Source organism: Cebus imitator, unplaced genomic scaffold (assembly GCF_001604975.1).
Source record: "Cebus imitator isolate Cc_AM_T3 unplaced genomic scaffold, Cebus_imitator-1.0 Scaffold437, whole genome shotgun sequence".
Taxonomy (NCBI): Eukaryota; Metazoa; Chordata; class Mammalia; order Primates; family Cebidae; genus Cebus; species Cebus imitator.
The window spans coordinates 1,029,163-1,053,812 of NW_016107752.1; the positions used below are offsets into that span (position 1 = coordinate 1,029,163).

General features: G+C 36.2%; 1 protein-coding gene across 1 annotated transcript in view; it reads right to left on the reverse strand.

Annotated features, from left to right (window-relative positions):
* Nucleotides 1-24,650, reverse strand: part of ETV1 (ETS variant transcription factor 1) — a 96,177-nt gene that overhangs the window by 41,153 nt on the left and 30,374 nt on the right. The window contains exons 6-7 of the mRNA XM_017510374.2: nt 4,193-4,322; nt 782-970 (exon numbers count right to left, since the gene is read on the reverse strand). Coding sequence (XP_017365863.1) covers nt 782-970; nt 4,193-4,322 — 319 coding nt within the window. The remainder of the gene's footprint in view (nt 1-781; nt 971-4,192; nt 4,323-24,650) is intronic.

The window sequence follows — 24,650 nt, forward strand, 5'->3', positions numbered from 1 at the left end:
AAAAAAAAAAAAAAAAAAAAGAAAAAGAAAAAGAAAAAAAGAAGAAGAAGGAGAGATGCTGGATATAAGCAAGCTGGATTTTAAGCTGGATTTTAAGCTTCTCAGAACCTGTAAACATTTTATTTAAATATGAATTTCTTAATCTCTAGGAGTCACTAATTACCCAACACAGTATTCTCCCTAGATCTATGCTGTGTTTCTTGCCTTGCTCCTTTTTAAGTAATACTAATTCAGTCCTATCTCTTTAATTGCATATTCTCAGTGTCCAGAGTCAAGTCTCTACTGACATTAAATATTCATCACTTGGAAAGGATGGTAAACAGTTTTAATCAAATAAGTTCTATTCTGCAAAACTATGTATATAGCTGAACCATTCAATATAAGGTAAAAAAACCTAATTCCATAAGCTACCTACTAAAATTAGTCTCCTAACTTTACAGAACAAGTACACACATATGCTCATAAAAATGGGATGATCTGATTTAAAGTTTAAGTGAAGCAATTTAATTCAAGCAAAGCGAAAGGGAAACGTTCAAATGTCAGTAGATTAATTTTCCATTTTAGCAACCAATTTAAATGTTTATAAAAGGAATGTTTATAAATGACTTTCTCCACAAATCGTAAGTATAGATAGAGTGAGATCTTTCTAAAAATAGTTTGCACAGATGTGTAAAATTAATAGGCTCACCTTAAATCTACTCTAGGTCTTCAGAACTGTGGATAGAAATTTCTTCCAAGAACTCAAAAACCAGTTTCCAGAAAACTGGTATCTGCAGGTTACCTGTGGTCCATGGGGTAGCTGCTATCTGGTATGGACTGCGATGGAGGGAGGTGAGCTGGGAAGGCCCGGTCAGGTTTCGGCGTATGAGTTGAGTTTGGAGATGCATGATGCAGTGGAGACACTGGCGTGCTGGATGGTGTGGGGGGATTGGAGGGCCTCATTCCCACTTGTGGCTTCTGATCATAGGCACTACCCAGGGGACAAAAGAAAAGAGAACATTTCTTTCTTTGGAGCAATTATTTTTTAAAAAGTTTATAATCCAAAGGAAGAAAAGATACTTTAGACCTAAGTCAAGTGGAAATGAAAACTTTGTTGTTGCTGTTGTTTTTTTTAACTCCAGAACAGATAAACTTCAAAACTACAACACCTTTAAACAAAAAATAGGATAATTAATGCAAAACCTTTTAACAGAACAAATATGAAATGGATATTTTCAATGCATATACAAACAACTTAATATAAGGAAAATTACTGTCCAAAAAATCAATGGTATTTTTTCCTATCTGTTCTTGATATACCTATATGATAAAGTTTGATAGATTTTTTTCCTAAATCATTAGTTTCAATATTATAATCCTTTTATATTATGTAAGATTTTAAACAAGAACTAGCATCAACTTAATAAGGTAGAGGTTATACTTGGTTTGCTTTTATTTGTGGTGGGATTTTAAGAAGGCAATGCTTTTACTTTATTTTCATATTATTATATTAAATAAATGATTCTTGGCATTAACTTCCTCACATGGGATAATGAAGACTAATGGGGTAAATTAAAATGTCTCTGATATATTTAAACTTTCTTGGAGAGTGACTACAAAATAATGTTATTAGGGATAAAATCCTATTATAGTCTAACTTCTAAACACTCACAATTACCAAAGAATACAATGAGTAAGCTTGATTTAATATGAATTTAAACTGCTTTCCTATGTGTAGGTTTCAGGAATGTGATTTAACTAATTTTTGTCATCTATAAAATATTTTACTGAAAATAAATTTTCTTAACTTTTTTTTAACAACAGGACATTTCTAAGTTAGAATGCTGTATTTCATTTTAAAATAAAAAGCATTTGCTGGGACCAGTGGCTCATGCCCGTGATCCCAGCACTTCGGGAGGCTGAGATGGGAGGATCGCTTAAGCACAGGAGTTTAAGACCAGCCTGAAACCCCCATCTCTACTAAAAATATAAAAACTTAGATGGGCGTGGTAGTCCATGTCTGTAGGCCCAGATATTCAGGAGACTGAGGTGCGAGGATCTCGTCTCCTGAGGCAGAGGTTGCAGTGAGCCAGATTGTACCACTGCACTCCAGACTGGGTGACAGAGTGAGACCCTGTTACCAAAAAATAAATAAATAAAATAAAAAGCAAGAATCAGTATACTTTTTTAAGAAAGAAGTATTTCTTTTTGAATTAAATTATGAAATAATTTATTCTGTGGTTCCATCAATGCAACAGAATTATATCCAGCTGCATAAATATTTTACAAGTAGTAAAGGAATATATGCTGCACAAGGCTGCTTTTGCTTTAAAGCAAAGTCAACAGCGTTCATATAATAAAGTTTATGTTTGGTTTCACCTATGTTCTTCACCAGTATTTCTGGATAAAACCTCACTTCTTTCATGAAATGGTTCACCTAACTCATTCTCATGAATAAAGAAAAAAATGACACTATTCTCCCCAGAAATGCTGTACTCAATAATATTTTCTGTATAGAGATGGAAGTACCAAAATTTATTGCATACACTATATAACACTGTGGGGATTATTCATCCCCCAAAAGAAACTCAAAATATTCAGGTAATTCCTTTATTATTTATTTATGGATGTCAGATATGGCATATAAAACAGTGATGATTTCACAGTCAGAATTCTGATTAATGCTGAAATGCAATCACAATTCCATATCTAACTGTCATTGACTAGAAATTCTTTCATATGTTAAATAAGAATGCTGTGGATACACAGTACTTCTAAGGAGAAAATGTAAAAACGACACTAAAATAGAACTCAGATCAATCAATACTGTCTTATTTGAACTCAGTACGCTTTAATAGTTAGCTTCGAGAGACTTTGTTTTGTTTTTTTTTTTTTTTAGAGACAGAGTCTTGCTCTGTCTCCAGGCGCCTGGCTGGAGTGCAGTGGCGCGGTCTCGGCTTACTGTAACCTCCTGGGTTCAAGCCATTCTCCTGCCTCAGCCTCCCAAGTTGCTGGGACTACAGGCGTGTGCCCCCACGCCCAGCTAATTTTTGTATTTTTTAGTAGAGACGGGGTTTCACCATGTTGGCCAGGATGGTCTCGATCTCCTGACCTCGTGATCTGCCCGCCTCGGCCTCCCACAGTGCTGGGATTTACAGGCATGAGCCACCGCGCCCAGCCAAGAGACTTTTTAAAATTAAACTTTGCAGTTTCAATTGAGCTAGCTCATAATTTCAGGCTCTGGCAAACTTCTTAGAAAAGCAAATATAAAAGACAAGTTTGCAAGAACAAATGGTAATAAAATAACTGAGCGTTGGTCAGCTGCCATAATGGTACAAGTCTAAGTTTCTAGAATCTCATATATCTTGGACATAAACAGTGTATGTAATAAATATCTAAGGAAATATTTAATAGAAGACCCCTTTGGATCATAATGTACTATGAATCTGAAGTGATATAACTTATAAAACATACAAATATTTGGAATCATTTGTGTAAGTTTCCAAACTAACTCCTTTTAAGAACTAAGTTTCTACTGTAATTGAGGGTGATAATAGTCAGTAGAGACAGCCAGCCTTTTCTTTATGCAATTAAAGGCCAATATGAAAAGTATCGGCATGCAATTTACTTTTAAGGGTTTTTAATGAACATATATGTTATTAAATTTTCTAACAAATGAACAATGTACTTTTACTGCACCACCCTTTATTATCATCAGAAGAACAACCAGCTTTTTAATAGATAATAGCCTCTGCTAAGCCTTATAAAATTCCAGTTTTATTGCAATTGTCCATGAACTCATCTTATAGATCATCTGCAAAGCCTGACAGATAACTAATGTACTGCTTAGACCTGCCAAATGTTTCATTTTTTTTCTACAAACACTCTATCTAAAGTGTGTAATGCATTCATTCTAATGGGAACTTTCAAAAGCAGCTTGTGCCAAATAAGACCCCTTTTTCAAACCCAAGATGCATCACTATAGTAGAAAAGCAACTAATGATCTGGACGAAAATTATTGCTTTAAAATGAATCCAAAGTGTGTGACTGGATGGTAAATTGTTCTTTAGAATTCTGCTAAATGCATTGCCTAATTAGCTTGTTCCATATTAAAGGTGCAACTCATAAAATATGACTTGAGATTTCATATTATTCTGGACTTTTTGTTTCAGTAAGAACCACTCTCCTACATACATCAACCTGGTGGCTTTACCTGACATTGTACAGGCACTTTTCTCCATAGCTGAATTTAAAGGGCTGTTCCTGATTGCAGGCAGAGCCGATTTCGGAACATGGACTGTGGGGTTCTTTCTTGATTTTCAATGGTAGGCCGTGAAAAGCCACTAGAAAAAAGAAAAAAATACCCACAAAAATTAAATGCTATTATGAATTACGGAGATTAATGTGTTCTACTTCTTTTGTTAAAAATGTCATCCACATTTCATATTAACATATATATGTAAGAAAAATCACATTTGATGAATTTCAATAGCAGATGATTCCAAAGAATTTTCATATACTTCTTTTCTGCATTTATTGTGGAACAAAATGCATGCCTGAATTTTCTCTCATAACTGATGTGAATCACTTGTCATTTGCTTAACTGATATTAACAATGCTAGCTCAGTTTCAAGAAAGTACATTTTTGAAAACATCAGAACAGCTTCCAATGACTAAAACAGAAAGATTACAACTGATTAGTCAAGATTCAACTAAAGACCAAGATATAATTTTAAGCATTATTGAAAGGAAAATATATGAACTGCATGAATAATAACAGTTTAATGAAATGACAACTAGACTGTGACAAAGAAAATCCAGGAGCAGGTCCAGAAGCAAATGATATTATTTTGGGCAAAAACTCAACATCTTTGAGGCCAGTTTTCATCTATAAAATAGAGATTAAGTATCAGCCTATCTAGTTACCAGAACTGTGAAGATTAAATCTGAGAAATACATAAATGTTGTTTGCCACATGTAATCTATCATAAAACAATTATTCTATATCAAATGACGTTTTCACCTTTTTACAGTGACTTAATGCATGGTGATGCTTATATGCATTTATGTTTAATAACATACAAAGCTACATCACAAAATAGGAAAACTAGAAAAATATTTATATGGGGAGTGAATCACAGCTTTAAATCCAATAATTTAAAAACATGGTATATGTTGGGCGCGGTGGCTCACACCTATAATCCCAACACTTAGGGAGGTTGAAGCAAGTGGATCACCTAAGGTCAGAAGTTCAAGGCACTGTCTCTACAAAAATACAAAAATTAGCCGGGTATGATGTCGGGTGCTTATAACTCCAGCTACTTGGGAGTCTGAGGCAGGAGAATTGATTGAACCCAGGAGGCAGACGTTGCAGTGAGCCGAGATTATGCCATTGCACTCCAGCCTTAGCGACAGATTGAGACTCCATCTCGGAAAAAAAAAAAAAACAACTATATATTTTTTATTCTTCCATAAAAAACTGAAAATAAACGCCTATTAGAAATCCAATTCGAATAATTAAATTTTTGGTATAAATGGAAAATTGGGTTAAAAAAGGAAAAAGTACTCATAAGAATGGGTTTTGTAATTTACGTACAATAACCACAGGTATGAATAGTCCAGGTATAAACATAACAGAGACACGTGTTCTGGAGATGTATTCTAACTCTTATACGAATTGAAATGAAAACACAGTATGTTAAATCAGCAAGGAAGATATGACAAGAGGAATTTTGTCGTTTATGATGTCATTTGTCATTCAATCTTAATTACGTCATTACAGCATTATAAATTTGCATTAGCTTGAATGTTACATATAATTTTTCATATAAAAATTTGGTATCACAAATTCTATAAAAAAAGAAAAAATACAATTCAAGATGAGATTTAGAATTCTATTTAAAAAAAAAAAAAGAAAAAAATTGATATCAGAAACTACCAAGCTTCAGGAAAACAAATATTATTTGTTTTATACGCACATAATTTTGATACAAGTATTCAGTGGCACTCAAGAGTCATCTGAAATATCCTAGAAAACCAATTTGCCAAATTGGCAAATTTTATTTAAGTGATCTAAGAAACTTAATACATAATAATAAAATAATTACCCTGGGCATTCTATTTCAAAGTATTTTTAAATATAAAGTGTGTGTGTGTGTACACACATGGTTAATATACCTATTCAAAGTAAAGAAAAAAGAAATAAAAACAAAAGGGAAATTTTGTATATCTCCGTAAGTCAGGAATACTCATGTGCATTAACTTTACCAAGTCGGAAAGCTATAATTCTTCTCATAGAAAAGGCTTAAGAGCCTCAAGAGTCAATTATAAGAGGACTTGAATTCTGATTTGAACAAACAACTATAAAAAGACAACTCTGTAACAAATAACACATTTTAATATAGACTAGTATTAGATAATTTAATAAATCATTGTTAATTTTGTTGGATGTGATAATGGCACAGTAGTTGTATTTTAAAAAGTTTTAATGTTAGAGATTCATAAAATATGTACAAATAAAATATCCAGAATTTTCTTTAAAACACTCTATAAAAATAATTATGTATGAGGAAAGTGATGAATAAGATTAGAAAAATGTTGATAAATGATAAAAGCCAAATGAAGGGCAGGAGGGAGTTAACATTATTCTCTTTACATTTGTCTATGTGTCCTAAATTTTCTGGACAAAATTTGTTAAATGTGAAAAGAAAATCCACGATTTTAAAGTAGTGCTCTCGGCCCAGCATTGGTGGCTCCCACCGGTAATCTCAGCTCTTTGGGAGGCCAGTGAAGGCAAGAGTTCAGACCAGCTTGGCCAACATGGTGAAACCCCATCTTCACTAAAAATACAAAAATTAGCCAGGCCTGATGGTGTACACCTATAATTCCAGCTACTCAGGAGGCTAGGGCACGAGTATCACTGGAACCCATGAGGCAGAGGTTGACGAGATTGCGCCACAGTACTCCAGCCTGGGTGACAGACCGAGACTCTGTCTCAAATAAATAAATCAGTAAAGTGGTACTCTATAAGAAAATTGTCGCTGGGCGTGGCGGCTCCCACCTGTAATCTCAGCACTTTGGGAAGCTGAGGCAGGCGGACTGCTTGAGGCCAGTAGTTCAAGACCAGCCTGGCCAACATGGCAAAACCCCGTCCCTACTAAAAATACAAAACTTAGCCAGGTGTGGTGGCGGGCACCTGTAATCCCAGCTCCTCGGAAGGATAACAGGAGAACTGCTTGAACCCAGGAGGTAGAGGTTACAATGAGCCTAGAATGTGCTATTGTACTCCAGTCTGAGCTATAGAGTGAGACTCTGTCTCAAAAAAAAAAAAAAAAAGAAAGAAAATTGTCTCCCTGTGTATATCTGCATGTTGTTTGTGTGTACATGACATCTTAGAATAACCAATACTAAATGACACACCTTTGTAATACATTAACCATGCATTTCTTTTTTTTTAAACAAATGTTTTTTAATTATTTATTACATCTTTCAACATATTTAGCAAAATGTGTATACCCAAGTTTTGGTTGTTTTTTTTTTTAACTTTTGTTTTAGGTTCGGGGGTACATGTGCAGGTTTGTTATATAGGTAAACTCGTGTCATGGAGATTTGTTGTACCAATTATTTCATTAGCCAGATGCTAAGCCTAGTATCTAGTAGTTATTTTCTTCTGATCCTCTTCATCTTCCCACCCTCCACCCTCAAGTAGGCCCCAGCGTCTGTTCTTCCCCTTTGTGTCCATGTGTTCTCATCATCTAACTCCCACTTAAAAGTAAGAACATGCAAAAACCCAAGTTTTAGTGCTAAAACTTGGGTATATGCATGTTCTTACTTTTAAGTGGGAATTAGATGATGAGATGATTAAGTATCAGGTCTTACATTTTTATAAGAAAAAGCATAGCAACATATAAGGAATTCAAATAACAAATCACATTATACCTGAGAGATTAGATCAAATACATATGACTAAAAATTGATAAGACCTCTATAGCTAATTCATATGCATGCAGTATGATATACAATTTATCATCTTTATCAGCCATATTAGAGGCTATAAAATGTCAGCCATATTAGAGACTATACTGTTTAATATTACTATATTTTAAGTGTTGAGTACCATGAATTAGGAACATATTTATAAACAGTACACAAAAAGCACTAACCATAAAAAAAAATCAACAAATTAGTCTTCACTGAAATTAAGAACACTTTCAAAAGACACTATTTAACAAAAAGCAATTAAGTCACAAGCTATAAGATGTTTCGTGTAGAAAGATCTGACAAAGAACTCATATCTAACAAAATAAGAATTGCAACATATAAATAAGACAAAACATATTCCCCATTTAAAAAATGGGCAAAAAGACTTGAAACAGGCAGTCGGCTCATAAAAGAGGATATCCAGATGGCAAAACAAATGGGAACAACAACAAAATATATGAAAAGGTATTTAAAATCTTTATTCTTCAGAAAACTGCAAAATAATCCACATGAGATAATCACTACATAGCTATAGGTACCTGATGGATAGATACAGATAGCACTGGTTGACTAACCTGCAAAAGATAGATATTACCAAGTTTTGGTGAAGACATGAAGCAATGGGATTTTTTTTTTTTTTTTCAGACAGCGTTTTGCTCCTTGACTAGGAGCAATGGGAATTTTTATGCAAGATGCTGAGAGTATGGATTAGTATGAAAAGCACTTTGGAAAACTTTTTGGCAATATCTACTAGGGCAACTTAAATCTACCCTATGATCCGTTAATACACCCTTAGGTATATATCTAAGAAAAAGGAGGGGATATGTTCACCAAAAGACATGTGTAGGAATTTTCAAAGAAACTTTATTCATTGTAGCAAAACCTGGAAAAACTCATATTAATCAATGGGCAAATGGATAAATAAATCATGGCATACGCATACAATGGAATGAATACAACACAGGAATGAAAGGGGACAAACTACATGCAAAAACACAGATGACCTCACAGGTAGAAAGTTGGGGAAACATAACTTGCTGGAAACATTTTATATCTTGCTCTGGGTGGTGGTTATATAGATATATACATACGTAAAATTCATGAAACTATACAATTAAGATTTTTGCATTATAATAAATGTATATCAATATAAAGTTTAAAAACATCTGAGGGGGAGTAATCAAAGCTACACTAATTAAGTTACTTGAACATGTCTGGCTTTTTGACCCAGCTGAGACATCTGAAAATGTGCTTCAACTTCACAGGAGAAATTATTCCAAATGGGTAGGGAATGGAGGGTTGGGAGGAATGGCATGTTTGGGGTGCCATCAGGAATGGCTGCTAGAATGACAACAGCCTCCTATCAAAATGTCCATTCGCATTGACCAAGAAGCAAAAGGCATGATCCGTGTTAGTGGAAATGCTATTTGGTGCTCTACTGCTTTCAGATTGGCCTAGTGAGTTTCCCGAAGTGACCTTAGAAGAAAGGGCATGTCTTAGTCTGTTTAGGCTGCTGTAACAATAATATCATAGACTGTGTGGTTCATAAACAACAAGTATTTACTGCTCGCAGCTCTGGAAGCTGGGAAATCCAGTGTCAAGTCATCAGCAGATTTGATGTTTGGTGAAAGCTCACATCCGGGTTCATAACCAGCCATCTTCTCGTTGCAACTTCACATGGCAAAAACCACAGGGCACTCCCTGGGATCGCTTTAATAAAGGAACAAGGGAACTAATCCCATTGGCTCCATCTTCATGACCTAATCACTTCCCAAAGTCCTTACCTCCAAATACCATCACACTGGAGTTTAAGTTTCACTATCTGAATTTTCCGGGGGCAAGGACGGGAAGGGGGACACGAACATTCAGTCTACTGCAGGGCATAAGAATTCTCAAAGGGTTCTCAGACACAAGCCAATGCCTGAACACAGGATCCCCATATCTGGTGCATCATCAAATTATCTAGGAAGCTTCTGGAGAAACACGGATTCTCAGACCCCATTAGTTATTGGCTGGATTGTGTCCCCTCAAAATTTACATGCTGAAATTTCAACACCAAAATCTCAGGAGTGGCCTTACTTGGAAGATTAAATTAACATAACGTCACTAAGGTGAGCACTGATCCAATATGACTAGTATCCTTATAAAAGGTGGAATCTGGATAAACAGACATGAACACAGGGAGACTGCCACGTGAAAATGAAGGCCGTGGTAAGAATGAGGCCTCTACAAGCCAAGGAATGCCAGAGGTTCCCAGGAAACTACCAGAAGCTAAGGAAGAGGCAGGGAATAGATTCTCTCTCACAGCCCTCAGAGCCCTGCCGACACCCTTCATCTTGGATTTCCAGCCTCGAGAACGGTGCAGCAACAAATTTCGCAAAGCAACCGAGTTAGTGATACTTTGTTATGGCAGCCGCAGAAAACTAACACACCACTCCCAGAAATTCCAATCATTACAGCTGGGTTGTATCAGAATTCTGAATCTTATAAAACTTTCTAGGTGATGCTCATAATTAGCAAATTTGAATCCACTGTGATCTGATGTATGCTGCATTCAAACAGGTCTAGTACTTGAAAAGAGTTAAAAAAAAAAAAGAAATCCAGCAACATCTTCCTTTTCCTTAGATGCCAACAGGATTCGTATAGGTTCTCCAGCTCCAGCAGTTTTGGGATCCCCAACTCTTTCTCTAACAGGTTCAACCTATGTGGGCCTCAGTCACATAGGTCTGGCTATATTTATTAGATATAGTTTCTTAGCTGTGGGCCCTTGAAACTGATTTTTTTTTTCTAATCATAAGCCAAATAAGTAATCCAATGAATCTGAGTTGGCAAGAATTTTTTTTTTTTTTTTAATTGCTGCATGTGAGGAAAAAAAGAGAAAGCCAACCTAAAAATCTTCAATTTATTGCACAAAAGCCACAGGCTACATTATCTTTCTCATGTTAACTTTCCTCCTTCCTGGAGATTCTATGTCACAAAAATGACTTCTCTTATTTATTCTTAAATAAGAGTAGTGTACTCACTTTCATCAGAGAGGGCTGAGTTGAAAATGTGTTGGGTATTTCATCACAGGGCTGAGAATCTGAGTCTGCTAACAGGCAGTTTTCCAGTTCATTGGCACAGGCACAAGCGAAAGCAGCACATTCATTTTGTGCAATTTGCTTTACCTTCCCACATGGAGTTGGTGCATGTAAAAGGCTGTTAAGTACTAAATTATTCCTTATCAAATCACCATCATCTGGAGTCATGATCAACACTAATTAAATTACTTTCGTTGAACATGGCTCCAGCCTGCTGCTGAGGCTGCTAGGTACTTTTCATTTCTCTTATAGTACCATCCTTGCTGGGTCTGGAACAGAGAGTTACAGGCATCTGTATTGTTTGTAGTTTTAATTAAAGTGAATCTTTCCTTCTTCAAGTGTATCAAATCAAGTGACTTAACTCCTTCATTTCATTTGCAAAGCGGTGGTTCAAAATGATATTATATTTTTATCCCTAACTTCAGACAGTTCAGATAATTTATCTGGAAAATCTGCAGTCTTCCTCAGGCATTCTTCAAACACATTTTCCATGGAAACTTTTATGATCCACAACTCCTCCGGACAATCAAATTTTGGGGAGGAAAGGCAGAAAGAACTCTCAAGCGATGTGTCTTGCATTTTTTCTTTGATGGAAGCGTGACCTTTAAAACCACATCTTAAGGCTGACTAATGATGACTTGAGTTGTTCTAATGGTTAAATTTAAGAGCTCCAAAATACCAAGACTTTAAAAAATGCACTTCCAAAATAAACGTAACCACTTCTTAATTCAGAAGTTTACTTGGGGTTATGGTATTCTTCGTGAAGTGTTTGCTTAATTAGTAACTGTTTTCATCTTAGAACTATGAACTATCATTGCTTTCAATTTTTTCTACCTATATTTTAGAAAGGGGACACAATCTTGTCATTATTATTCTAGCAGAGCATAGATATGCCCTTAGATTTCCAAGAGCAATGCTGATATACGACTACATCTTTGGTTGAGGGTAGATACATAAGTTAAAATCACATTTAAACACTTGAAATACAGGTGTAAAATGTGAATTTATTTTTTATTTACTTATTTTATTTATTTATTTTGAGACAGAATCTCACTCTGTTGCCCAGGCTGGAGTACAGTGGCACAATCTCAGCTCACTGCAACCTCTGTCTTCTGGGTTCAAGTGATTTTCCTGCCTCAGCCTCCTGAGTAGGTGGGATTACAGGCATACGCCACCACATCTGGCTATTTTTTTTGTATTTTTAGAAGAGACGGGGTTTCGCCATGTTGGCTAGGCTGGTCTCGAACTCCTGACCGCCTCTGCCTCCCAAAGTGCTGGGATTACAGGAGTGAGCCACTGCACCTGGCTGAGAATATGAATTTAAAATTTGCTCATAGGAGAATAATTTCCCAAACAATCATAACATTGGGGCATTATCTGTATCCTTGCATTGAAAACAGATAATATTTGTTATAAATGACAGGATAATGTAAATCCAGAGAATGAACAAAGAAATCTATGAATCATATGTTTTTGTTTATATTTTTACAGTAATGATGATGATGTCTTGTAAATTTAACAAAGACAATATGTTTAAGTGTTAACAAACTCTGCTTGAGTTTGGATTCCTAACAGAAAACACTAATTGTAATCCTAATAGAAAACCCAACCTATATATACATAGACAACAAATAAGTAACTCGAACACACATAATAATTAACCATTTTCAAAGAATGGTCCCATACTGTATTTGAGTCTCATCATTCAAGACAAGAATATATATAATCATCCTCATTTAACAGATCTTTTAAAAAGGCATAAAGAAGCTAAGCACCGTGTCTGACTAAAGATCTAACACTAAGTCATAACACATTAAGAATTAGAGCCCTGGGCTTAATCTTAACATTGCAATTGTTGAACTCGAGAGCATATAATTCAAATTTATTTATATACACACACTCATGTATGACCACCACTATCACATTATATGAGATTTTTATTCATTCATTCCTTAAGCAGCTAATTCATTAATTCATTTATTAATTCATCTACCATGCCCCAGACACTATGGCAGGTCCTGGGAGGGTGAAGGAATATGAAGCTATGAAAGGAAGATAAATAGTAAGACACAGTCCTTATTATCAAGAGCTCCTAAGAAGTCCACCTAGAGCTTTATTTAGTGTTTTTAAAATTCCCCAATAAAGATATTAGACAGTATTCTTTAAGTTTGACTAATTCACGTGTGTATGATAAATGTATCTGTATACATGGTCTTAGTACTATATTCTTGGCACTTACATCTTAAAAAAAAAAAAAAACACTTCTCAAAGTATTCATGCTTGCTTTTAGGCATTCTGCCTTCTTGCAATTTATTACTGTGACCAAAAGCATTTAAAAATTCACACCACTCATATTCCACTGAAGAAGAATGTTGCTATTCTATATTTGAAGCTTTCCCTACACTCTGATAACCAAAATGTCACAATGATGGAAAGGTCTCCTTCTGTATGTGGACAGTGAAAGCAAACAGTGATAAGTTGTCTTGGCTCTGACCTTTCACTCAGCTTTCCTCCCAACTCTCGTCATAAGAGTGAAATAGGGTAGCACTTTCTGTGAGTAGCAAACAATTATTGGGAAGAGAAACATATCACATTTTTAATTCTTCTCTAAACAGAAATCAAATCAATAGTTTTAGAGGAGAGCCTTGAAGACAGTCCCTTTATTTTGAGTATGCGATTTGTGGTCTGTTCAAAAATTATTTTAGGATAGCCTTCTGTATGCTGTTCTAGAACAGAGGTTGGCAAATTACAGCTCATGGGCCAAATTCGGCCTTCCACCTGTTTTTGTAAATGAAGCATTAGTAGAACACTCTCCCACCCATTCATTTCGGTCTAGTCTAGGGCTACTTTGAGCTACAATGGCCAAATGGAATAGTTGTAACAGAAACCATATGACCCACAAAGCCTGAAATATTTACCATCTGACTCCTTACAGAGAAAAGTTTGCTGATTCCTGTTCCAGAATATAGTCTATATTGAAAAAGGATAAGGAAAACATAAAAGTGGCTGGCTGGAAAGTAACAGAGACAGCTCAACTAGTCAACAAAGGACACTTAATTTTAATCTCTTAACTCTTGGTTTTCTCTGACTCTCAAAATCAAAAATGAACAGCCTTGTGTAGCCAATTTTACAGCAATATACACAAACTAGCTGATTAAAAAAATGACACAAAATTGAGACTAAATATCTACAAATTTATGTGCTTTGAGAAATTTCAAGGCATTTACTTAGACCAGGGTGATGATGTATAACATGGAGAATTTTTTGCACCTGTCTGAAAAATTTAACTGAAAAAGTCAAAACAAATCATGATGTGGACACTAAAGTGCTTGTAAAAAAAAAATGTTCACTTGGCTATAGCACTGATTTTTTTAAAAAATCTCTGTAAAAGGGAGAGGGGAAGTAAAAGGTGTACATAAATTAGATTATTTAAGACCAGATACAAGCATAGCATAAAAAATGCACACAACCTTTTATACAAATATATGTAGTTAGGAATACACTCAATAGATGAAAAGCATTCACTTTAAGTTAATATCACTTCAATTTCAGGTAATAAATGGATCACAATGACCTCAATTAGTGCTCAGTTAAATTCTAGAAACAAAGGGGAAGGCTTGGGTATAAATAAAGACAATGGTGTCACATGCTTTGTGAATCCATCTTCCAAGACACACAAAAGCAGAAGGTACTTTCAGCTGCATCTGAGGCTCTCAAAGATTCTTTTCTGGTACATTTACCTCTCCCAAGCCCTCCCCACCCCCACTGTGTACATATACCACTCACACATACACACACCAATATCCATTACTAAAGGGCTTAATCTCAGCCATCAGCAGAGTGCCTTTATGGGGCCATTAAACCATTTCTCTTGTTTACAGTGCCTGAAGAAAGATGTGAATTATGTCTGTGACAAAACAAGCGATAACATTTCTAAACTGCTATCAAAATGCAAACTGAAACACATTTAAGGACAGGGACCCTGATTCGAGTTTTCATGATTTTCCATTATTTGCAGCATCTGGAAATACATTCACCTATAATATTTCCGAGACAGGAATTTAGACCATAGCACAGCAAGTTGATATGTATTTTTTTCTTAAATAATATTCTTTAAGGAGAGCAGCTATAAAAAAAAATGCCACAAAGTTTTTAAAGGAGTATTGTCAGTCTGCTGAGATCAGATACCCAGTTTGCCTCTGGATGTTATTTTGGCAACACAGGGAAAAAGTAATGTAAACTCTCATCCCTTGTTAGGAACATCAGGGTTTTTAAATTGAAGCAGACATTAGATATGATTAAGTTTTCGGGATTAAGCCAGTGTTTGTTTTAGCTTCAGAGACCTTTGTACTAAAGGAATCATAAAGGAAAGGCCAATGTGTAAAATACATAAAAGTAGAGCTACTTTTATGGGGAAAGGCAAGCAGTCATCAATATACCCCTACCTTGCTTCCTGAAGTAGATCCTTAGCACTTGCAAAGATCTTCCTGGGCGTGTGTGTGTGTGTGTGTGTGTGAGAGAGAGAGAGAGAGAGAGAGAGAGATCCCAAACTCAGAGACAGAGAGAGAGAGAGAGAGAGAGACAGAATGAGAGAGAGAGAGAGATCCCAGACTCCTATCAGTTAACTCTCTTTCAGGGATCCCTGCGGGGATCCCACAAGGAGTGTACCTAAATGAAAGGGACAGAATTGGGAAAACGTTCTGGAAGTGATCCTAGACCTCACACCCCTATTTAGCATCAGGTGTCTGCGGACTTGAAAACTGGTGCTGAGGACAGAGCTGAAATCAGATGCCGGAATTCCTCACTCTACAGAGTTGGTGCCTTCGGATGAATGCTGCAGCCTCATGAGGCAGCTGTTTCTCAAAAGCAGACTTAGATTCAACTGTCTCTACACTGCAGAATACCATATAACATCTTAATAGAAGAGAATGGATAAGTATTCTGGATTGGGATCCATCTTTCATCTTTTCAAAAAGTACTAGGGATACCAAGATGTGGCCAACCCTCACTTTCGGAAGGTCACTTTCCTCCAGCCCTGGTGATCTAAATCAGATGTTGCCAACATTTTTTTGTTTCAGAGTGGTTTTAAATAACTTCAATTAACTGCGGTCATTTAAAAATCAGCTTCAAAATCTTTTCCTGATTTAAAAATCCAAACTGCTGGCTTCTCTAAGAACACACACACACACACACACATTCACACACATACGCACTATCCAGCAATACTGGGTCCACTTTCCTGCTTGAAAAACAGGCCAAGAATTGGCTGAGCCTGGTATCAGCTGCTCCTTTGACCAGGATCTGTGCTTTCCTATATGCCATAGTCCCCACAGATCCCACCACCCCATTCCCCATACCGCTTGTACTAAGTTCACTTCATTCACTTATCTACCTGCCTACCCCTTATCTAAGACATAGATAAGAAATCACCAGTGACAGTCGGGGCACAGTGGCTCACATCTGTAATCCCAGCACCTTGGAGGCCGAGGCGGGTGGATCACCTGAGGTCAGGAGTTCGAGACCAGCCTGGCCAACATAGTGAAGCCTTATCTCTACTAAAAATGCAAAAAATTAGCCAGGTGTGGTGGCAGATGCCTGTAATACAAGTTTCTTGGGAGCCTGAGGCAGGAGAATCACTTTATACCCAAGAGGTGGAGGTTGCAGTGAGCCGAGCTCACACCACTGCACTCCAGCCCAGGTAACAATAGCAAAACTCCATCTCAAAAAAAAAAAAAAAAATCATCAATGACTATGTGTTTACATGTAAATATGCATGTGCATGCTCTCTCTCTCTCTCTCTCTCTCTTTTTCTGTCACACACACACACACACACACACACACACCCCCCATCACCTCTAATTAGCAAAAATAAGTGTTATAAAACTCATGTTACACTCACAGGTCAAATACTCAAGAACCTACTCTCAGGCAATAAGACATAGTGGCAAAGCTGGCAGGCACTTAAATCTGTGTAGTTCCAAATCTTGCCACTGCCACTTACTAGCTAAAGACTGGGCAAGCCACTTAACCTCTCTGTACTTCGGTTTCCTCATCTATGAAATGCAATAATCACAGCACCTGCCTCATAGAGTTGCTGATAGGACTGAGGGAGCCACTATAAATAAAGTGTATATTGAGTCCTTAATGCGTTAGTCGTTGTTATCATTCAAACCCAGAATCACCAAGCGTTACAGCCAAAATAGATCATGTAGATGACTCACCCACATAAAAGCTGACTGGTTACGAACATGGAGGCTAAATCTTTTTTTTTTTTTGAGACGGAATCTTGCCCTGACACCCAGGCTGGAGTGCAGTGTCGCGATCTTGGCTCACTGCAACCTCCACCACCTGGGCTCAAGTGATTCTCCTGCTGTAGCCTCCTGAGTAGCTGGGATTACAGGTGTGTGCCACCATACCCAGCTAATTTTTGTATTTTTAGTAGAGACAGGGTTTCACCATGTTGGTCGTGCTGGTCTCGAACTCCTGACCTCATGAACTGCCCGACTAGGCCTCCCAAAGTGCTGGGATTACAGGTGTGAGCCACGGCGCCCGGCCTCGAGACTAAATCTTGGCTTTGCCACTTACTAACTGAAGGACCTCTGGTGACCCAGGTAACCTTTGTGTTACTCAGTTCCCCCTTTTGTAATAGCAAATATTGTCATATCAAAATTACTTATTATAATACCAAATATTGTAATGTCACTAAGCCCACAGAACTTCCTCTTGGGATTTGTATAAGAATTCAACGAGGTAACACATAGGATAACTTAATAGTACCTGACATGTGGCAAGTACTCAGTAAAGGTTTGCTACTACCAGCATTAGTCCAACTACTTCCTTATACAGAAGACAAACAAACTCAAGGGTGCACATTGACTTATGGAAACAGAGCTTCTAGCCCTCAGATGTTACTTCACTACTTTTTCTGTTTAGTCTTGTTTCTAATTTCCCTATCAGTCAACTACACACTAAGAGGAAAAAAATAAATAAAAGTAAACACGGAAAAAGCCAGTTAGGACAAGGTATCCTGACACAAGGAAAAAGCAAAAGCTGCGGTCTGGTAGAGACAGCATTGGATTAGGGGTGGTGTAATCTCTACCTGGTTTCTGCCCGCAGCCAGCTGCATGATCATGGACTAGATGTGCAGCCTCTCTGGGCTTCTATTCCTAACGTGCAAAATGAAGGCATTAGGCCAAGTAATCATTTTTATATCTCTAAAATGCACTGCCTGTAAGTGCCTGCTTACAGATGTAAGAGACAAGAGGAAAATGATTAAGGTCTGATACAAGAATTCCAAGGGCATAACATTCTAAAGCCATTTAGTAATAAGGGTAAAGAGCTCTACAAGCCTCCATAATGACTGATGGCATTTGATGCATTTCAGCAAAGAGTGGCAACCGAGGTTCATAATGACAATCCTTAATCATCACAAAAAAGCAAAATTGGGTACAAGTACTATATTTAAGAAGGGATGGAGGGCACATAATACACATTAGAAAGAGGTGGATGCAATACGGTTAACATTTTAAAACACTGGATGCTTTAAAATTTGACTACATGGACCCCCACTTTCCAGTAGGAAATGTGGGAAAGTAAGATGTTATTATATGAATAAAACAAAAGGCAGAATTGAAAGACAAAGTTGTATTCCTAATTGTAAAAGCATCACAAGCTTCATTCATTGAAAAATAAAGAGACCAAATGTAGAATATGTTGATTCATTCCTCTAAATTTTAAAGCCCAAACTTAATATAATGATACTTCAGCAGTAGTGGTACTAAATGATCCTCATCTTCACAGTCTAATTGCCAGGAGAAAGCGCCCTGGGAGGAAACTGGTTCTTCCATCTGGAAAAGGATAAGAACAGGGAAAGGAAGGCCTAATGTATGAACAATCCAAATCTAATCAGTTTTGCATTTTGCATTGGCTTCAAATCAGATCTTCCTACCCCTACTGGTCCAGTAGATGGAAAGCAGCACGACACTATTTTTTTGGAAACAAATTCTGTGCAGGGAGCTCAAACATACAGTGCTTCATATCCAACTGGCAGGAATAAAACCTGAACAAGCTGCAGCTATTTGAGAAACAGATCTAATAAATTGAAATGAAGTGCCTGAATCAAGATACCCATCCAAATCCACACCTCTCAAAATTTGCTATACTTAATAAATTACCTAATTATGACCTTTATGAATATGGAAAACACCTCTTCTACAGAAATTGTCCCACTCTGCTGTAATAGGGACACTCTTTAAGCCCTGCAAAGTTCCAAAAATAAAGATCTCTTCTCTGCCTAGTAATTCTGTAATTTCTTTCAAATAATGGACAATAAGTATTTGGAAAAGACTGGTGAGTATTTGTTATTATTTCTAGCTGAGTAGGGGCTGGAAGAATCCAGTGCTTTCTGGTGTTTCTCAGTTCAGGATGAAGTACTCAGGAATGCTACAGCAGATGGGCCTGCAGAATGTACAGACACCAAAGGTGTTTTGTCCTGGCTACTGAGTGACTATGAAGATAGGTTCTTCCCACAAGAACCTGTTTTAAAAAAAAAAAAAAAAAGAAAGAATGAAAAGAAAACAAATGAAAGATGGGCTTGCTTCTACTCTGCATCCCCTACCTCCACCAGAATGCCAGAATAAATTCCACAGTGCTCTCCTCTGTAGACAATCTGTACAGACCCCTACAAATAGTTTAGAACAAAGTGGTAAATATATTCCTTGAAATCCAGTGCTACCAAAAAAAAGAAAGCAGATCATAAACAACAGACAATAGTTGATAAAGACGTAGCATCTAAAGGTAACTGATTTAAAAGTAAATGATCCATGTGTTCTTTAATTATCTTTTTTTATTAAAGCACAAACACAGGAGCTCCACATTAAGATGTTACGTTAGTTATTTTATGTATGCGCCATAGTAACATACAAAACAAAATTAAGATAATATTGCATTGCCACGGAAGACCACCAAATACTAATATGCCTGTCATCACTTTGAAATAATAATTACTAAAAAGGCATTTCTAAGATTTGTAAGTTTTACTCACTAAGAACAAGTAGTCAAATAAATATGTTAACATGAAATAAAATAATTTTCTCCAGCAGTATATTGGAGGCAATAAAATAAGTGATTAGTGATGTAAATACTTGCTTAAATGAATTTATTACCATGGTCTTCAGAACCAGAGCAGTAGAATTCTAAATTTAGAATTCATCTCACATGCATTAGCATGATCTAAACAATTCTTCAAATAAGCCCAGAGGTAAGAGCAACAGTACATGCCTTACAATGTGGAGAAGACCAACACCAAGACAAATAAGACTCCACATTTATACACCACACTGATGAGTCTTGGGAAATACTATTACTATTCCATTATTCCATGTTTGTGCATTACCTGTTTAATATTTAGCTCTGGGAAAGGATCTTTCAGTTTCAGTTTGGTGATCCCATATTGCTTAAAAATTTTTATTCTCTTTTGAGTTATTGAATCCTTACTTTTGGTACATAATTTCACATACTTTTCTTCCAGTCTGTATATAAAAAGGGTCTGTAGTTTGAATGGTCTTAAATGGACTATTTTAGCACCAAAATGACATGCTGGATAAGTAGAAAACAACCCTCAATGGTTGAAGTACACCTGCAGCATTCTTATGTCGCCCTACTGAAGACATGATTGAGATCGATTCAGACATCACCAGTCACTTGGCTCCTTGTTCAAAACAACCCCATTGGTAGACAATCAATGCTGAAAATAAGTTCTGAATACCAGAGCTAGGAAAGTTTGCCCAAAAAAAGAAAGCCAGCTGGCTAGGGCCAAAAAAAGTACCTTTCAGTAAATGCCAATAAAACTTTACAGGCTGCCAAAATAACAAAGATAGAGTGATTACAAAGGAAACCTCACAATTTTCCTGACAATAAACACCTTCTTAAAATAAAATTTTCTGTCACCTGGCCTCAATTGTTACAGCTGTTAATACTAGCTGGGGTAAATCCTGCAAAAAAAAAATTTTTTTTTTTTTGTGTTTGAACCAACTACTTATTTGGCACAACATTTTAATCATTTTTACCCCAAAATAAATTTGGAAAATGTTATTTAAAAAATCTCTTCTAATATTTAATTCAATGTATTAAAGGAGTTTCCATGAGGAACTGCCACTCTTACAGAAAAAGCTTTTACCTAAAGTATTTCACCCAATTTGAAAAATTTTCATCTAACTCCGTAAGATTAAGAATCCCCCCTTAAAAAAAGGGGAGATGTATGACATACAAAAGTAAAGTCTGTGATTGGGTAGGGCTACTTTTTTTTTTAACAGTCAACCTCTTTTTTCATTTCTTAACAATAAAATAAATATTAACTTAAAAACATTTACGGCACAAGAGCTACATCAGAATAATGAACTATGAGTCTCTACTGACACGAACCTAGCCATTGCCAATAAAATGAGAAGCAAACAAGCCGAATGCTGAAAAGGAAAGCCAAGCAAGAAAGGCTTGGACAGACATAACCACAGCCATGAAAGAGGTGACACTGTGTAAGACACGTATACAATAAACTAATTTTAATACTTCGTTAAATACTTTCCAAGTATTGTAGGAACTAAATGTATTGGATCAATCAATGCAGAGATCACATTTCCATACGTATGAGATAATAATCCCAAGAAAATTATTATTGAACAAAGAATTTTTGAATTATACTAGCATATAAGGAGTAATTTTTGTGACTTCTTAACACACTCATTTTTTTTCTACGAGAACACATCTCTGATTTTTCATTGGGATCCACTTGGGAGTTCTGAATCACAAATGAACCAAGCCAAATCACAGTATTTCATGAGGAGTTTAGGAGATTACTGCTGTCCACCTGCACAGTCTTTAAAATCAACAGTTACTGAGAAGTACGCTAATCATAGATATGAAGCTTGTGAAATCTGATTTCAATACCAATACCCTGCACGCAATTTATATTAAGGCATATTTATACAAAGTTACAATTATATTTGACTTAGTTGATATGATCTAGTATTAAAGAAATATTGCAATAGCTGAAAATATAAAATCAAGTATTACACAACTATCCATTAATTACATACACTTGTAACCTAAGAAATGTTCTTAATTTTCATGCTATTTATAATCCAGAAGGGCTTCTTAAATGTTCCTTAAACTCTTATTACACTTCATAGAGTTGTTGATATAACCTCCCAGCAGTTAGTTTAAAGGGTCTTTCTTTCTTTTTTATCGGCACTGGAGTCTCCCTATTACACTGTTCCAGGAGGGTACGCTTAAGGCTATATTACAGGAGAGAACTCCATATAATAAGATCATTGTCATCTTTCAGGAACCAAGCCTTGTCTGATGGGAACCAAGATATTTCACCTGTTACTAAATTTGCCTCCATAGCAATAGTGTCATGGCAACATTCCAATGTGTATTTTTTACTTTTGCTAACTGCAAATAAGGGGAAACTAGATTACCACATTAAGCATAAAATGTAGAGCATAACTAGGTAGCAGTGGTGTACAGGTGTTATTGGAAATAGAAAATCTCAGCATGGAAGCAATGATACTTGAACATTGCAAATCTTTTTACTTCTGTCTTAGGTAGAGGATTTTGTAGCAACATCAAAATACATATCAAATCATACTAATCCTTGCACAATGCAAGTCTTTAAGTTTTACATAATATACAGTATACAGAGGCACTACATAGGAAATAAACTCTGCATTTGATTTTATTTTCACATAAATTTCATTTAAATAAATATCAATTACTAATCCCTATGGATTAGTAAAATGTTTAAAAGACTCCAAGGAAAACTGCAAAATGTCAAAAAAATAAAGATGTGATTATTAAGGTGGATCTCTATTATAAAATGAGGTGGTACATTCAAATACTCAAGTGTTCTAGTGTTTAACTGCCTATTTTAAAAAACGTCAAACTGTATTCACTGCTACATAAACCTAAGGCACCTATTTAGATGTAACCTTTTGAGATGCTTAGCTGTTGGCAGCAAGCCCATTTTAAGGAACAGGTATTACAACCTCTGCTCTAGATCACAGATCAATTATAGGGATAATCATTTTCTGTCACTTGGTGATCAAATAGCATGGCAAACAATGACAACAAACAGTGATGGTGGAGACTTGCATATAGAATGAATTTGTTTTATATTTCTCTCTCATTTTATTTTCTGCATTACAATCTAATTCTTTAGAACACTGAGCTCTGGACCAAAGCATCTGCCATAACTCCAGGTGTAAAATGCGTCAAATACTGCAGCCAGCTGATATATTCAGCGGCTTATATTAGCACTTAAACACACAAAGAAGATTTACACAGCACTTCTTTGTAATTGATAGTTCCAAGAAACTAGAAAGTATGAAGATGAAAGGGCGCTCAGCTCTCCTTCCAAATGTGCAAATAGAAAAGATGAGCTTTGGAGAAACACATGGATACCACCTGCAAAACAATCCTATGATCACAAACATGATAGGTCTGGTTTGCAGTCTCCTCCTCACCCCTTTGAAGTAAATAGAAGTTTTGTAAATTGAGGGTGTGCACAGGGATAAAAGTTAAGTCAGATAAAGCCTGATTCTCCTCTTCCCACACAAGGCATGCATAAATTCTTAGCCAGTGACTATTTCTTTCAATTAATACATGTGATTCCAGTGACATAAAATGTCTGGTATATATGCATTATTTAGCATATATTTGTTTTAAGTTTGGTTAAGTAGAAGTGTGCCTATATGCTAAAATCCATTTACAAAAATACATTATACTCCTTTGCTTTTTTCTTTCCACTTTCTCCTCCCCAATAACAGACATTTTCATCCTCAGGAATTTCCAGGCTGGCCCCGTTGTTCTTCAGATGAACTTAGAATACATCTGAGTTTTGCTAACTCACAAAATGACCTATCAAAACTCATTCCCATCGCTATCCAGTGTGAATGTCTGTATTCAAACACTGCTACCATTCTCTCTGATGGACAGAAAATGTTCATTCTTACTTCAGAGCAATTAATACCTGGTCTTCTCCCAACTTAATAGGCCCTCCCCTCATCACTGGGTAAATCATACAAATCTTGAAAAGCCAGTTGATGTGGGGTAAGCACAGATATATTAAAAAATAGGAAAAAATAAAAATAAAAATAAAAATAAAAAATAGGTACCAAGGAAGATCATTCCAGTTCTGTCACTCCTTGGGTACTTTGGGCAAACTGTTTTGCTCCTGACAATCTTAGTTTTGGCACACAGGTCTAAGAGACAGTGTAACATCGTGGTTAAGAGTGTAAACTCTGGAGCCAGATCTACAACTTGGCTGCTGTGTGACCCCGGACAATCCACCTAACTACTCTGTGCCTCAATTTTCTCACCAAAAAAAAAGGAGATAATAGTTTCTACTAAAGAAGGATGTTATGAAGATTGGCTGCCTTAAGTTATCTACAAAGTGTTTAGAAGAGGAACTGGCACACAGTGAACATTACACAAGTATTAGCTGTTATTATCCAAAAAATACAGAAAAATTGGGTGAATAATCTCTAGGCTCCTGTCATTTCTAATATTTCACGGGTAGATTTCTAGTTTCTGTTCTAGGTCAGGCTTAATTTC